This window comes from Pseudorca crassidens, chromosome 2, assembly GCF_039906515.1.
Source record: "Pseudorca crassidens isolate mPseCra1 chromosome 2, mPseCra1.hap1, whole genome shotgun sequence".
NCBI lineage: Eukaryota > Metazoa > Chordata > Mammalia > Artiodactyla > Delphinidae > Pseudorca > Pseudorca crassidens.
The window spans coordinates 116,263,868-116,277,525 of record NC_090297.1 but is presented as its reverse complement, the minus strand read 5'-3'; the positions used below and the strand labels follow the sequence as shown (position 1 = coordinate 116,277,525).

The 13,658-nt window shown below is 53.4% G+C and overlaps 2 protein-coding genes and 1 long non-coding RNA gene across 13 annotated transcripts in view; 1 reads left to right on the top strand and 2 right to left on the bottom strand.

The window, feature by feature from the left end:
- Positions 1-28: 28 nt before the first annotated feature.
- On the bottom strand, positions 29-2,425 carry KLHDC9 (kelch domain containing 9). Its single transcript, XM_067728389.1, has 4 exons — positions 1,539-2,425; positions 1,096-1,255; positions 806-1,004; positions 29-537 (listed from the first exon to the last, which is right to left on the bottom strand). The coding sequence occupies exons 1-4, from the start codon at positions 2,408-2,410 to the stop codon at positions 371-373; spliced, it is 1,398 nt and encodes a 465-aa protein (XP_067584490.1). The 5' UTR covers positions 2,411-2,425; the 3' UTR covers positions 29-370.
- Positions 2,205-13,658, top strand: part of NECTIN4 (nectin cell adhesion molecule 4) — a 26,769-nt gene continuing 15,315 nt past the window's right edge. For 2 of the 11 annotated variants that reach the window (XM_067728386.1, XM_067728382.1), the window contains exon 1: positions 12,338-12,694. In XM_067728386.1, coding sequence (XP_067584487.1) covers positions 12,619-12,694 — 76 coding nt within the window. In that variant the 5' untranslated portion in view covers positions 12,338-12,618. Of the gene's footprint in view, positions 2,340-12,302; positions 12,695-13,658 lie in introns of those variants that run through there. The other 9 variants (XM_067728380.1, XM_067728378.1, XM_067728381.1 and 6 more) reach the window with 9 other exon arrangements.
- LOC137219589 (uncharacterized) lies at positions 8,935-12,375 on the bottom strand. Its single transcript, XR_010941172.1, has 3 exons — positions 12,316-12,375; positions 9,994-10,066; positions 8,935-9,435 (listed from the first exon to the last, which is right to left on the bottom strand). It is a non-coding gene; the product is annotated as an uncharacterized lncRNA (long non-coding RNA).

Genomic DNA, 13,658 nt, shown 5'->3' with positions numbered 1-13,658 from the left:
TCCCCGCCAAAAGATTCAGAAACAAACGTTAACTCTCAGGTTGAAATTTAATCAGCATTTGACATGAGGCAGATAGCTCTGGTGATAACTAAAGCTTATGAGTCTGCAACAAAACAGAGGCTTGGTGCTTCCCTGGTGGCGCAGTGGTTGAGAGTCTGCCTGCCGATGCAGGGAACACGGGTTCGTGCCCCGGTCCGGGAAGATCCCACGTGCCACGGAGCGGCTAGGCCTGTGAGCTATGGCCGCTGAGCCTGCGCGTCCGGAGCCTGTGCTCCGCAACGGGAGAGGCCACAACAGTGAGAGGCCCGCGTACCGCAAAAAACAAAAACAAAACAAACAGAGGCTTGGTGGTGTATCTTGGCACTATTCTTCAGATAAAGAGGTCCAGAATGCAAACCTGTGGACTAGCTGTCCTGCCATCCTCACCAAAACCCCCAACCAGGTAGAGCTGATCATTCCAAAGGCAGGTCCGATGGCCCACGCGTTTTAGTCCATGGTCTGCACAGGGGAAGTGGAACCACAGAGAAGGAGACTTTCCTGTTGGGTAAGGGCAGAGAGTGGTTATTGAGGTAGTAGCGCTTTGGCTCCCATGGGGCTCTTAACAAGACCAAAGATTTGCTCATTATTTTTCTCCTCACTGGATTTGTGGGCCTCTTAAAAATTTAGCATTCTGTGTATTCCTTTAATTTGTCGACTAAATCTTCCTTCTCCCTACCCCATTACTCCATCCTCTTTCTTTCTGTAGTCTGCAGGTTCTCCTATCTTCCCACCTTTTCCCCTTCTCAACCATTAAGCCCCTTCTCACGGGTATCATAGATGTAGAGGTCATTGCAGATGGTGTCTCGGGCTCTAGTCAGAGTTTCTCCACCAAACAGCACAGCAAAGGGCCCAACCACAGAACACGAGTGATGCCGGAATCCTCGAGGCCCCTGCTGGGACCCCTGCCCACTGCTCACGAGACTTGCAAGCTGTTCCGTCAGACGGGGGGCAGCAGGTGGTTCCTCCTTGGGGGGGAGAGAAGGGACTGTCTGCAGAGATTTGGGCAGCCCCATTTTAGCCCCCTTCCACCCTTAGCAAGATGTGAGCAGATAATACCTTAATCTTCCCATGACTCCAATGCCCAGCTACTTCTGCTTCAGCTGAGTTGCAGCCCCCAAAGAGCAATAGCTGGTGACCTGGGTGGGGCCCAGGACTTCGGAGCAGGGCAGCGCAGTGACCTGAACGTGAGACTGTGTGGTAGCCTTCTTCCTTATAGCTGTGAAAGTCAGGCCTGAGTTGGGTTTTCTTTAAAATATAAGCGCTGTACTGCCTTTTCCCCAACCCCCTTGCCAAGGATAGGAAGGAGACATGGGACAGTGCCATATGTAGTTCGGTTGAGAGGGAGCGTAATGTTGATGAGAGTTCAGCTATCTTAGACATGGAAGATTCCCGGGGAAGGAGGGTTCTAGGGTGAGGATATTAGATAAATTGCCTGCGAAGCTGTTTTTCCAGAGTGTAAGTGAGGGAGCATGAAAGGTTTTGGGCAAGGGGTGTCATACCAATAGGTGCGGGCGCCAGGGTCCAGCCTTAACGTGTAGATGCTTCCATAACGACGCTGAGTGCGAGTCCCGCCCTCCCTGCCTGCCACCCGCAGCTCTCGGTCGGAGAGGCGGGTACAGGTGTGACTACTGAGGCCGGCAGGGGAGCAGCTGCCGGGGGCGGCGGTCCACGCCTCCCACACACCGCGCTCGGTGTCCAGGGCGCTTACTGTGGCCAGGCGGCGCGACCCATCCCAGCCGCCCACTACACAGAGCCAGCGCCCGCCCACCGGCGCCGCGTCGTGGTGGCTGCGCCTCGGGCCGCCCCGGGCTCCCACCCGCACGGCCTGGCCCTCAGCCGGATCGAAGACCACCATATCACTGCTCGGCTCTCTCGCTCCTCCGGCTAGGAGACCCCCCACCAGATAGAACCGTCCCCGCAGTTCGGTGCATGAATGAAAGGCCCGCGCCAGCAGCGGATCCCGCGCCACCGGCCGCCAAGTCCAGCCTGAGCCCCCTGTCCCACCCACCGCCCCGGCCATGGGCCCGGGGAGGGGCGGGCTGCGGGGCCGGCGGCCCGGAGCACCCCTACCTGGGGGCGCAGGCTTCCCCGGAACCACCTCTACACCCCTACCGGAAGCCTGTCCGGGTCCCCACCTCAAACCACCTGCTTCGCTCCGCCGTCGCCCAGCAACCACTGCAGCGGCTGCAGCACGACCGCTGCAAACTGAAGGTCGCAAAGCACTGGTTACCGTGGAGACAGGAGACCTGGGTAGCCACCATGAATTAGTGTTGTCACCATGGCGACAGGAGCTGTGCGAGGTCAGTAAAAATCTTGAAAGTCTGTTAAATTCGGAAAGTCCGAGGACAGCCAGTTCCTCAGAAGGACCCATGTTATCCAAGATGTGAATTCACTTGGGACTATGACGTTTCAGGTGCAGGCGTTGCTCTGCAAGGGTTGAGGAGGAACCATGTCCTTTTTGGCTTTGGCGTTTGGGGCGTTTTTCTGATTCGTTCTGACCTCCCCAGGGATAAGCTAGGAAGGGGAGACAAAAGTCAGAGGGGAGGCAGTGAAAGTGGATTAAGCACTGACCTGGGAGTCAGGACACTTGAGTTCCGGTCCCAACTATACCCTGACTCTCAAAGTGATTATTTTCCTCTAGGCCTCTTCTTTCTCATTTATTAAATGTGCTGTTGGGGCTTCCCTGGTGGCGCAGTGGTTGAGAGTCCGCCTGCCGATGCAGGGGACACGGGTTCACGGGTTCCGGGAAGATCCCACATGCCACGGAGCGGCTGCGCCCGTGAGCCATGGCCGCTGAGCCTGCCCGTCCGGAGCCTGTGCTCCGCAACGGGAGAGGCCACAACAGTGAGCCCGCGTACCGCAAAAAAAAAAAAAAAAAAGTGCTGTTGGCTTATCCCCTAGGTGTCTTCCAGACCAAAGACCGTGGTAAAGTCTTGAAGGTCTTGATCGACGGGGTGGGACAGCCCTTTCCTCTCTGGCCACTAGAGGGTAGTAGAACCCAGTCTCTCAGGGCCCATTGTAGAGTGAGTGAGTGAGTGAGTGAGTGAGTGAGTGAGTGAGTGAGTGAGTGAGTGAGTGTGTGTGTGTGTGTGTGTGTGTGAGAGAGAGAGAGAGAGAGAGAGAGAGAGAGAGAGAGAGAGAGAGAGATTGGGTTGAGGGTGACGGAAAATACCTTAGGCATTGGAGAACTTTTCACTATTGAGTCCTAGGAAGAGTAACTCCTTATTTCCTTTTGTCTCATAAGCTCATAGAGCAGGAGGAAATTGAGGTACCGTGGCATCTGGAACTCAGAATTAAGGTCAGGGAGTTTCTCCTGATAAGATCCAGGGCAGAAGCTGCCTAGTCTTAGAAGCTGGATGGGGGTGAAGCAGGCGAGGAGTGAGAAAAACAAACTCCTGCCCCTCCCTGGTATCTTCCATTTATTCAAGCCAGGTCCTTGAGCTGCTTCTTGACTCTATCCCTTCAAGACCCAGTGAAGAATGAAGAGGCCCAGATCCAAGCTGACTAGTTTTAGCTACTGGTGAAAATGCAGACAGATTTCTACTCCCAGCATAGCTGGGGTGGGACAGAAACAGGACTTGTGTCCCCCAGGGCTGGTCTGTAAATGAGAGTGATGACTGCTTACTTTTGCCTTTGGTTTCTATTCATCAACTTGATCCCCATCAGGCCCAAGAAATGGAGGCCATAGAGAGTGGCTAGAGCTGCAGTGAGGCTGGACATGTAATTCAGGGCAGGGCTCTTCCCATTCCAGATCCTAACTCTTGGTCCTTAGAGAAAATAGCATGAGGAGGGTATGGGCAGGAAGGCACATTTAGAGAGACTGGTAGATACCAGGACCTGTTCCCCACCTATACCTTAAAGCCGAGACCCAGTAGTAGCTTTGAAAGTCTCTGCCCACCCAACTATAGCTTTCCCAGATTTTGACAAAGAGGATCCTCAGTTTTCCAGACCATGGTAAAAAAAAAAAAAAAAAAAAAAAAAAAATCACTAACTTCTAACATCCTTGGCTGAAATCTGAAAGCCAGCCTTTTCCCTAAATCTTCTGACTGGCTAACCTCCCAACCGCTGGATTCAGATCTGTCATACTCCTAGGATTTCAGCGAGGAGCTGCCTGGTGGGTGGTGTCAGTTTTGCTTTAACCGTACTGGCCTATATGCCCATTTTAGGCTCTTGCTTTTGCTTAAGTCTTTGACTGTCGTGCCAGTCTCCTGGATAGAACGGGGAACTCCCCACCCCAGGGGCCTTTCCAGTTCCTCTCTCCCAGCTTTGTTTTCCTTCTCCTCCCAGCTGCCACTCCAACTCTGAGTCCTCAGCAGTTGTCATCTCACTCGAACATGGAGGCTGAACCTCACATTGCTCCTTGGCTGTCCCCTCCCAGTTCTGCACCTCCTCCAGTTCCACCTAGTAGCTAGAGGTGTCCGTCCATTGCTGCTCCAAACATAGACCTGGGGGAGGAATCCTACCTCCCCTGTTTAGTCTGAAGTAAGCCCGTATTTTGGAGGAGGCAGAAAAGAAACTGGGGGAGGAGAAGGGGAAGAAGAAGAAGGAGAAGAAAAGAGAGGAAGAAAATAAGCCAATTTGTACTTGTCTGACAAACACTTGACACCCCAGGGCAGCATCATAAGTGGTGTATAATGACCCCGTCAATGATAAAAAACTGAAAGGCACAGGGACAACCTCTGTCCAGGAGTGGGAGTGGGGGCTGATCATTCTGAAAGTCTCAGAATCCTGATGTGATCCTATGAGTTTGGTTTCCTCAGTTGGCTGTTTCTGGCAAGCAAGGATCCCTGAAACTCAGCTTCTTAGTCTTAGATGTCTGTCCCAGCCCCAAATCTACACACCCTCGTCTCAAACCTTCATAAAACTTTTAGTCTAGGGGCTTCCCTGGTGGCGCAGTGGTTGAGAGTCTGCCTGCTGATGCAGGGGACGCGGGTTCGTGCCCCGGTCCGGGAAGATCCCACATGCGGCGGAGCGGCTGGGCCCGTGAGCCATGGCCGCTGAGGCTGCGCGTCCGGAGCCTGTGCTCTGCAACGGGAGAGGCCACAGCAGTGAGAGGCCCGCGTACCGCAAAAAAAAAAAAAAAAAATTTTAGTCTAACTTCTCCTCCCCTTAACCTCATTTTCTGACCCTGGAACCATCCCTGGTTCACAGCATTGTTCAGTACACACAAAAAGCCAACAATTGGACCCTAGGGGTCTTAGTCACACTCTCAAGACTCTCTCAATTGCCTCTGCCTACATCTCCCAGGCTGTCCCATCCTTCAGGCGGTCTCTGCGGCTCTTCCTTTATTGTCCTCTGGCCTTTCTACATTTTTCCCACAGTTCATTCTGCCTATAGCTGATTTCCTGGCCCCATGTCTTCTTGGTCCCAATTCTGGCTTTTTGCTCTCAGCTCAGCCAGAATAAGGACGTGGGCAAACAGGAGGACAGAGGAATGACCAGGAAAAGAGATTTCAAGAGGCCAGATCTTGAGACGTGATTGAGACGTGAGCTGAAAGTAGTTGGTGAGAGAAGTGGAACTGTGAGCAGCCTTGGGGTGGAGGGGAGTGGGAATCAGATGAGTTAGAGAATGATGGAGAGGTGGGGTAAGGATGGGGAAAACTTGAGTTTTTGAGGGACATGGCGATATTGAGTAGGAAAGTATCAATGGGTCATTGTTGAGTGGTGGAAATTGAGGGTGGAAGAGGGAAGTACCTGAGTGATCCCAGCAGTGGGCAAGTAGGCGTCCAGAAATTTCTCTTTAGGTATTTCTGTCTCTGTTTCAGATTTTGTCTCAGCTTCTTATCTCTTTGAATTACCCCCTTCAATAACTCGTGTGTGTGTGTGTGTATCTGTGTGTCTGTGTGTTTCTCCCTCTCTGTATCTATCTCTAGGTTTCGACCTGTCTCACGGTGCCTTGAGATCTCTCTCACCATATCTACTTTGTGTTTTTCTCTCTGGGTCTCTGCCCTTCTGTCGCCCCTGCCCTCTCTCTCCTGCTGGACAGAGCCAACCATCTGACTTTTCTGCAAGGAGCTTTGGAACCTTCTAGGAGTGGCCAGGATTCTCCCCCTTTGGCTGTATGCTAGAACAGTAGAACCAGTTTGGGGTCCCTGGGCACAGTCATAGGGTATTGATTACTGATGAGGTCCTGAGTGAGCTTCAACAAAAGGGGCCTTTTCAGGGAGTAGGATTTCCCCACTGAGGACCTTAGAGCATGGAGGCCTGGGCCCAGGGAGAGAAGCAGGCTGGCACGGGGAGATGAGACTCCGGTCTTTGTTCCTCTACCTTTCCTTATAGCCAATGCTTCCTGATCTCGCTAGTTTTCATGAGCAAGGGACTAGTTAGTTATCACTAGTTAGTTATCTCACTAGTTATCATTAGCAAGGGACTCTTGCCCTGTGTCTTGATCCCTAGCCCTTCTTCTTGTATGCTACTTCTAGAATTGATGGAAAAATTGAGGTTCAGGAAGGCTTCAGGGTGAGGCTGGAGGGCAGTTACCAGGGGTTCCTGCAAGGAAAGCATGAAGTCCATCTGGGGATGTATGGGGAAGATGCTCAGAAGGGACTCAGGGGCATGCTCTACTCGGCTTCCACCCCTGCTTCTCCCGCAGCCTGGGACCTACCTCCTCCATCCTCGGCTCAAAGGCTCCCAACTTTGCTATCTCTAGGACTGAAAACAGATGCAGGACAGGGTCCGAGTCTCTTAGTGCAGTGAGACCAAGGCCAAGAACTAGTCCTGCAGCACTGGGGCTTTGGGGGTGTCTCGGAACCTGAAGACCCAGCCCCTGCTTTCCAGGATGAGGCAGAGAAAGCCCAGGGCACTGAGACTAGGGCTCCTCTACAGCTGCACCACATCCTGGCCTCTGACCAGGGCAGCTACACCTGCCTGCTGAGTGCTGAGCACTGATAATGGAAACAGGCGGAGCTGCAGGTTTGAGGTAACTTTGGGTTCTGGTGTGGAGAGAAAGGAGGGAATTAGAGTTGACGTGATGGAAAGGTGAATACTCCTGGGCCATACAGAAGGAGGACTCTGCTAACAAATTTCAAAAGAAAGTCTACTCTCTAATTACGAGAATCCCCAGGTCCTATTGGTTCCTCTGATTCCCAACTGCTGCTCATGTCCTCTCAGCTCCTACCCCTCTCCTCTAACGTCTTCCCTCAGAGTCCTTTCAACACTGGCCCTCTCCCCTTGGGGTCTTCTGCGCTCTTCCCCCTAAGATCCCACCTCTTCCAGGCTTCCACAGCCCTTGGGTCTCATGGTGTCTTTCTCCATCCGCGGCCCCATATTCTGCTCCGCAGCTGTCTTGCCTCCCCCAGGGCCTGTTCCAAGGGTGATGTTTGATCGCAGGGCCTCAGGAGGCTTTCCCCTAGGGAAGCCAAGTTGGGCGGTGGCAGGAGCCCAAGCTGATGGCCAGGAAGTGGCAGTCTTTGGTTTAGAGAGGAACCACACCCTCAGCATCTAAGCTGGATACCTGGAGATGAGTGTGAGAAACTACAGAGGCCAGGTGTTACCTGAAAATGCCCTGGTGGTGCAGGCTCTGCAGGCTGGGCTGGCCCTTGGGGGCTGCCTACATGCATGTTCCTCAACAGGTGAGCTCCTGGGAGGAGCCTGGCTCTTTCTGTGGTCAGCGGTGGGGACAGGGATGGGGAGAATGCAGAGGAGCGCAGCTTGGGGTCCTCACTAGAATCCATTCTCTCATCAAATTCTTAGGACCCCACTTAAACTTTGCTCTTACCTCCTCCTAACCACTGCATCTTCTGCTGCTTTTGTCAGCACTTGGAAGACTCTGATTTCCACGAGGGCTCCTACTCTTGTCCTGGGCCAGCCAGGACCTATTTCTAGAGCCTTCTAAAAGTGCTAGCCAGAGACCACAGGGTCAAAGAATAAGGCATCTCTTTACCCATGCCCTGGTCCCTGATTCTACGACCATGTGTTTACAGAAGTTTGGAGAGTCCATGGGGTGAGAGCAAGGAGGCGGGGGCTCTGCACACAGTGGCCTACTGAGATACAGGGCCCAAATGTGCCGTATGTTCAGCTACTTCCTCACTCTAGCTTCAGGACTCTTTAGGAACAAGCAAATCCAGCCTCCTGAACTGTAAGTGATGTTGTTAGGCAACCAGGAAGTGTGGTTGTCACTAAGGGATGGGACTGGGTACTGGGGATCAGTGGGCCTGCAGGATAGGCAAATAGGAACAGCACAGCACATGGCAATGTTTAGATGGAATCTCTTGGAAAGCAGGATGCCACCATCCTAATACTGGGCACAGTGAAGCTCCAGCTGGGGGGGGAGCAAAGGCGATTTGCAGTGGAGGAAAAGCTGCAGGAGTACCTGTTTTCTGTGTGGGGATCGCTTCCCAGTCCTCTGTGCGTGAGGAGAGTCCTAGGGAGGAGCAGGAAGAAGGACCTTGAAGCTTCTACCTGCAATAGCCTTGGTCCTGGGGGATGGAATCAAGTCCCCTATCAGTAATCTTCCACTACAACGTCAGTCAACCTCCCAACACTTCTCTGTACAAAGAAGCCAAGGCAATGAGCAGATCAAGAATAGCTTAATATCACACAGAGAAACAAAGCTGTATAGAAATGGATTACAGACATTTGGTCCACATCCATGCTTGCAACGAGTTCCACTCTGATTTATTAACCACTCTTATCTCTCCCAAAGCCCGAGGGTCTCCCTGCCAGCCTCTGACTCTTTGACCTGGGATCCCACTGCAGACAAATAGGATATTACTCACTAAGAAACCCTCTCATCTGCTCCTTCCCCCAACCCATCCTCCTGATACCCCGCCCCCAGCCCTTCCCACCTTGACCCACTCCCTCCTTCCCCTACTCACTCACTCTGACCCTCACTCTCACTCTTCTTCTCCCCCACACCACCCCACCCATCCTTGTCCCTCCCTGACTCACCTCCAAGTCCCATTGACACAAACAAAAATTTCAGCACAACCCACTCCAACCGGTTTGGCTGAGGTGTGCAGCCTGCCATGGGGACAGACACAGGTTACAAGCGGATCATCAGATACACGCAGGTGATGAACATCTGCGGTTACGCACATAGAGACAGCCCCGGGTATGGACACGGCATATATACAAACAGAGACGTATAGGCAACACATGATGGAGGGACATAGCACGTTATAGTTGTTTATGTGTCTGCCTGTCCTAACTGCGGACTCCTTGAAGGCAGGGACCATGTATTAGGTGTCTCTGTCCTCTCCCTGGAGCCTGGCACGAAGAGGTGCTTACCTAATGTCTGTCGAATGAACTCAGGTATGCAGGCCTTGCGTGCAGTGGTGCCGCTCAGACAATTTACATGCTAAGGATTCTGTCTTGACTTGAATTGTTCCCATTCTTAGGGCCCAGAATGCAGGTAGGAGGAGGGTAGGTAGTGAGGCATGAGGGGAATGGGGGTTCACTGAGGAAGAAAGAACAGAACCTAAGAGACCAGGCACTGGTCTGGAAAGTCTTCCCCAGCCAGTATTTCCTTCTAGCCCCAACCCTGGCATTTGCCTTCTGCAAGCTTCATCCCAGAAGAGTGAAGGCAAGGCCGAAGGATGAGGGCGTATTCCCCAAGAGCATGGCCCTTGTGAGATGTGCGGGACTGAGGGCACGGGGGCAGGGGGACTTGGAGACCGATATCTGTTAGGTAAGGGGGAGGAAGATCCCTACCTCAAGCAGAGGGCTGGAATCACTGCCTGGCCCAAGCGCTCCCTTTCAGGCCCAGTGATACACGTAGCCCTCCCTCCAAGGCCACCTCTGGGGTCTAATAGGACCTGAACATACCCATGAAAAGATATCTGGCTCAGCCTGGACTTAACACCTCTGGAACGTCCAGCCTCCATGCTCCACATGGCTGGAGTTGGGGGTGGGTGACTGAGGGTCCCAGCCAGAGGCTCACTGACTTCCTGACTGGCAGTACTGGGATGTATTGTGAGCTAAAAGGCTGAAGGAGATAGAGGGACAGGATACCCACCTTTTGATCTAACTGCTTTCCTACCACCGTGCCTCAGTTTCTCCTGTGGTTTCCTGGACCAGGAGGGGTGAACCTGTGGGAAGGAAGGGAGTTCCTCTGAAATCACGCGATGGGATCCAAGGTTTGATGATTATAATTATAACACGGGACGCTCCTCCCTCCCATTCCCCCCTGCTCTACCCCACCCCTGCCACCGTGCATCTCAAAGCAGCATAGGGGTGGGACTGCTTCCCTGGCACAGGTGCGATGTGAGTCCCGAAGAGGGGAAGGGGTTCACCAAAGTGGAGGCGGAGAGAAACAGGAGCTTTGGCATTCGGCCTGGCCCCGACCTGTGGGAAACAGCCCTCCAAGAAGAGGTCGCTACCATGGACGCTGCTGAGATTTGGGATCTAGAGAGAGAGAGTTGGGGTCACGGTCCAGAGGCACGTTAAAGTCTGGGTCTCTAACCAGATTCAGGAGAGTCAGGATCTCCACTCCTCTACCTGACCGCCTTTTCCGTTCATAACACCATGCCTTCAACAAAAATGTATTCAGTCTCCATTAAGTGCTGTGGACTGTCCTAGCATGGATGACTGAGACAAGATTATAAAACAAGCCTGACTTTCCAGGAGTTCACAGACTACAGCGCTCGTCCTGTCCCTCCATTTAACACATTTACTGAATCCTTGGCACACAGCAGGCTTCAATTGTTGCTTCTTGAAGTGAAGCTTACAATTTAGTTAAGGAGATAAGATGTGCACAAATTATGAGTACACAGACTATAATAAAGGGACTAGCAGAGGCTGAGGAAGAACAGAAGGGAGAAAGATTAATTTTAGGTGGGAGGAGCTGAGAAGGCTTCATGGAAGATGTGGCACTTGAGGTCAGTTTTGAAAGATGAGTAAGATTTTGACAGGTAGAGGCGGGGGTGCGTGTGTGTGTGGAAAATATTCTACCTGAAATGACCTCCCACCTTGCTGGTCCCGGCCCCTCCTTCCTGCCCCTCTCCAGACAAAAGGATCCCACTGCAAGATTTTAACCCGTATGTATCTTCTCTTCTCTCCTGTCTACCTGTATATATATATTTTTAGCTCCAGTATGTCAGCAATCTTGCCCCTCCCCATCCCTCAATTTTCAGGGAGTTCAGAGTCTGCCCCCTCCTCTGGCTATCCCAGCTAGGCCAATAAGTTTTTGTGTAACTTGGTGGTTACATTATATGCATCCAACACGGAAACGTGTGGTCTTACAGGTCTGAGTACACCTATAGGGACATAAGGATAGAGTATTTGGAATCAAGATTGTCCTTGCGGGCTTCCCTGGTGGCACAGTGGTTGGGAGTCCGCCTGCCGATGCAGGGGACACGGGTTCGTGCCCCGGTCCAGGAAGATCCCACATGCCGCCGAGCGGCTGGGCCCGTGAGCCATGGCCGCTGAGCCTGCGCGTCCGGAGCCTGTGCTCCGCAACGGGAGAGGCCACAGCAGTGAGAGGCCCGCGTACCGCAAAAAAAAAAAAAAGATTGTCCTTGCAAAGTCCGGACATGTGGCTTGTCCAATGACCATGGGATAAATGGATAAAATGACCATGGAGATGGTGGAAAGGAACCCCTTTCCACTCAGGTAGTGCTGACTCACTTTGGGGACTTCTGGCCAGTAATGAGAAGGTGTTGATGCTGATAGAGGGTCCTGCTAGGGAGGCCAGGAATCTGTGGGGTTAATTCCTCGGTCAATTCCTTGGCTTATCCTCTGTGGGGTAGGGGTGAAGCGGAGGGGGTCGCTTAAGTTCCATCTGAGGGGTCTTTGAACTAACTCCCTGCCTCAGGGATAGGGATGTAGGGATACCACCTAAGTTGTGTGTCCTCCAGCAAGCCCCTTCCTCACTCTGGGCCTCTGTTTTCTCATCTGATGGATGAGGTATTTGGGCCAGTACTGTCCTCAGTTCTGGCTTTCTCTGATTCTGGCTCCCAAGCTGAACCCCTCTGGGAGACGGGGGAACTCGGCAAGGCCGGGGGGAAGGCAGCAAGGCTGGCTGGGGTGTGGGATGCTTGGGTTCCTTTCCACCCACAAGGGCCTTGCCCCTGTTCCTCCTGGCCTGGCGCCTCCCTCTTTGAGCCACACCAGGCCTTCTCCTACCCAGCCCCTATCCCCCCCCGCCCCCCCCCAAGCCTTTCCTCTCCGGTCACAGCCCCTTCCACACACTGCCAGGTAAAGCCTGGAGCTGACGATGGGATCCCACCTCCCAGGTCCTTCCCTCCTTCCCTCCCTCTCTGGCACCCATTAGCCAGCGCAGGCTGTGGGGGTGGCGGCTGCCGTGTCTCCGCGCCAGGCCCAGCCCCCAAAGACGCACCTGTTCTGACCTGCTGAGCAGGTTCCCAAGTTTCTGCTGTCGTTGTTGGCCACGGCGTGGGAAGCAGCTCTGGGGGAGCTCGGAGATCCCGATCACGGCTACTTGCGGGTAGCTACGGTTGGGTGGGTGGAACGGGGCCGGGTCCCCGAGTGGAGATCCTAGTGGGACAGGCAAGTGCGGCAGTGCCTGAGGACTCCGTGACTTCCTGTCTTCTGGGTCGGTGCCCGATCCAGCTCTAGAGCCGGCTCCCAGGGAGAACTCAGTGGAACTTCAGAAACACCAGGCAGCTCTGCCTTTTGACCGATGCCTCTGTCCCTGGGAGCCGAGATGTGCGGGCCTGAGGCATGGCTGCCACTACTGCTCCTGGCATCGTTTACAGGTAGGACTTGCTTCAGGATCCTTACTTCTGAGCCCAAGCCAACACACACACACACACACACACACACACACACACACACGCACGCACACATACACATTCCCTTTCCTTTTACTCTGAACTGAGGAATCAATCTCTCTCTCCCACCTCCAGCGGATAGTAGTGCCCCCAGAAGAGCCACTGTAGCTCTCCTGCTTCATGTCCCCTTCTAGCCCCAGGCCAGGTCATTGGGTCTGGGGTCCCTGACCACCTCAGCCAAAGGGCTGGAGCTGTCTCTTGGGGAAGAGACACGGTGACCCGTTGCAGGTGGCCAGGGAGGTAGAACTGGTGGGGACCCTTTCACCCCAGGTTTTCCTGGAGGTTCCCTCGCCTACACCCTGGGCTTCAGAATTGCTGACTGGGGCTGCAGCTGGTTTCCCCAGTCATCAAGGTGAGGGAAGCCTGATGCCCAGAGAGCAGACAGGGTCTTTCTATCTCCTTCTCCTCTGTTCACGATATCCTAGAATACTGTTGGGTGACTACAGGGGAGCTGGAAGCTCTTCTCTCTCTGGCCCCCTCTGTCCCTGAGCACACTATGAGGTACCAGGGTGGGAATCAGGCGGTTACTCAGAAGAGTGGGGGTCTAGGGAAGGGTAGCTTCTAGAGTGCCCTACCCTAGGGCATTCTTTTGTTTATCCCCGTCCCCCCATTTTCTCAACTAGATGCCTTGTATCGCTCTCGTGTAATGTATATACAGAAGATATAAATTATAGGAATTTATAATCTTCAGAGTGGGGGAGAGTATATGTGTGTGTGTGCGTGCGTGAACATAATGAGTCCACGGTAGGTGGGATTCTGTAGGCTGTTCCCAGGATAATGGGCAACTGAGAAATCTTTCTCCTTGGAAAGACAAGGCCTTATCTATATGGGACAGTTTGATTCCCAGTCCCAGGATCAGTAGTGACGGAGCCTCAGTTGTCCAGCAGGG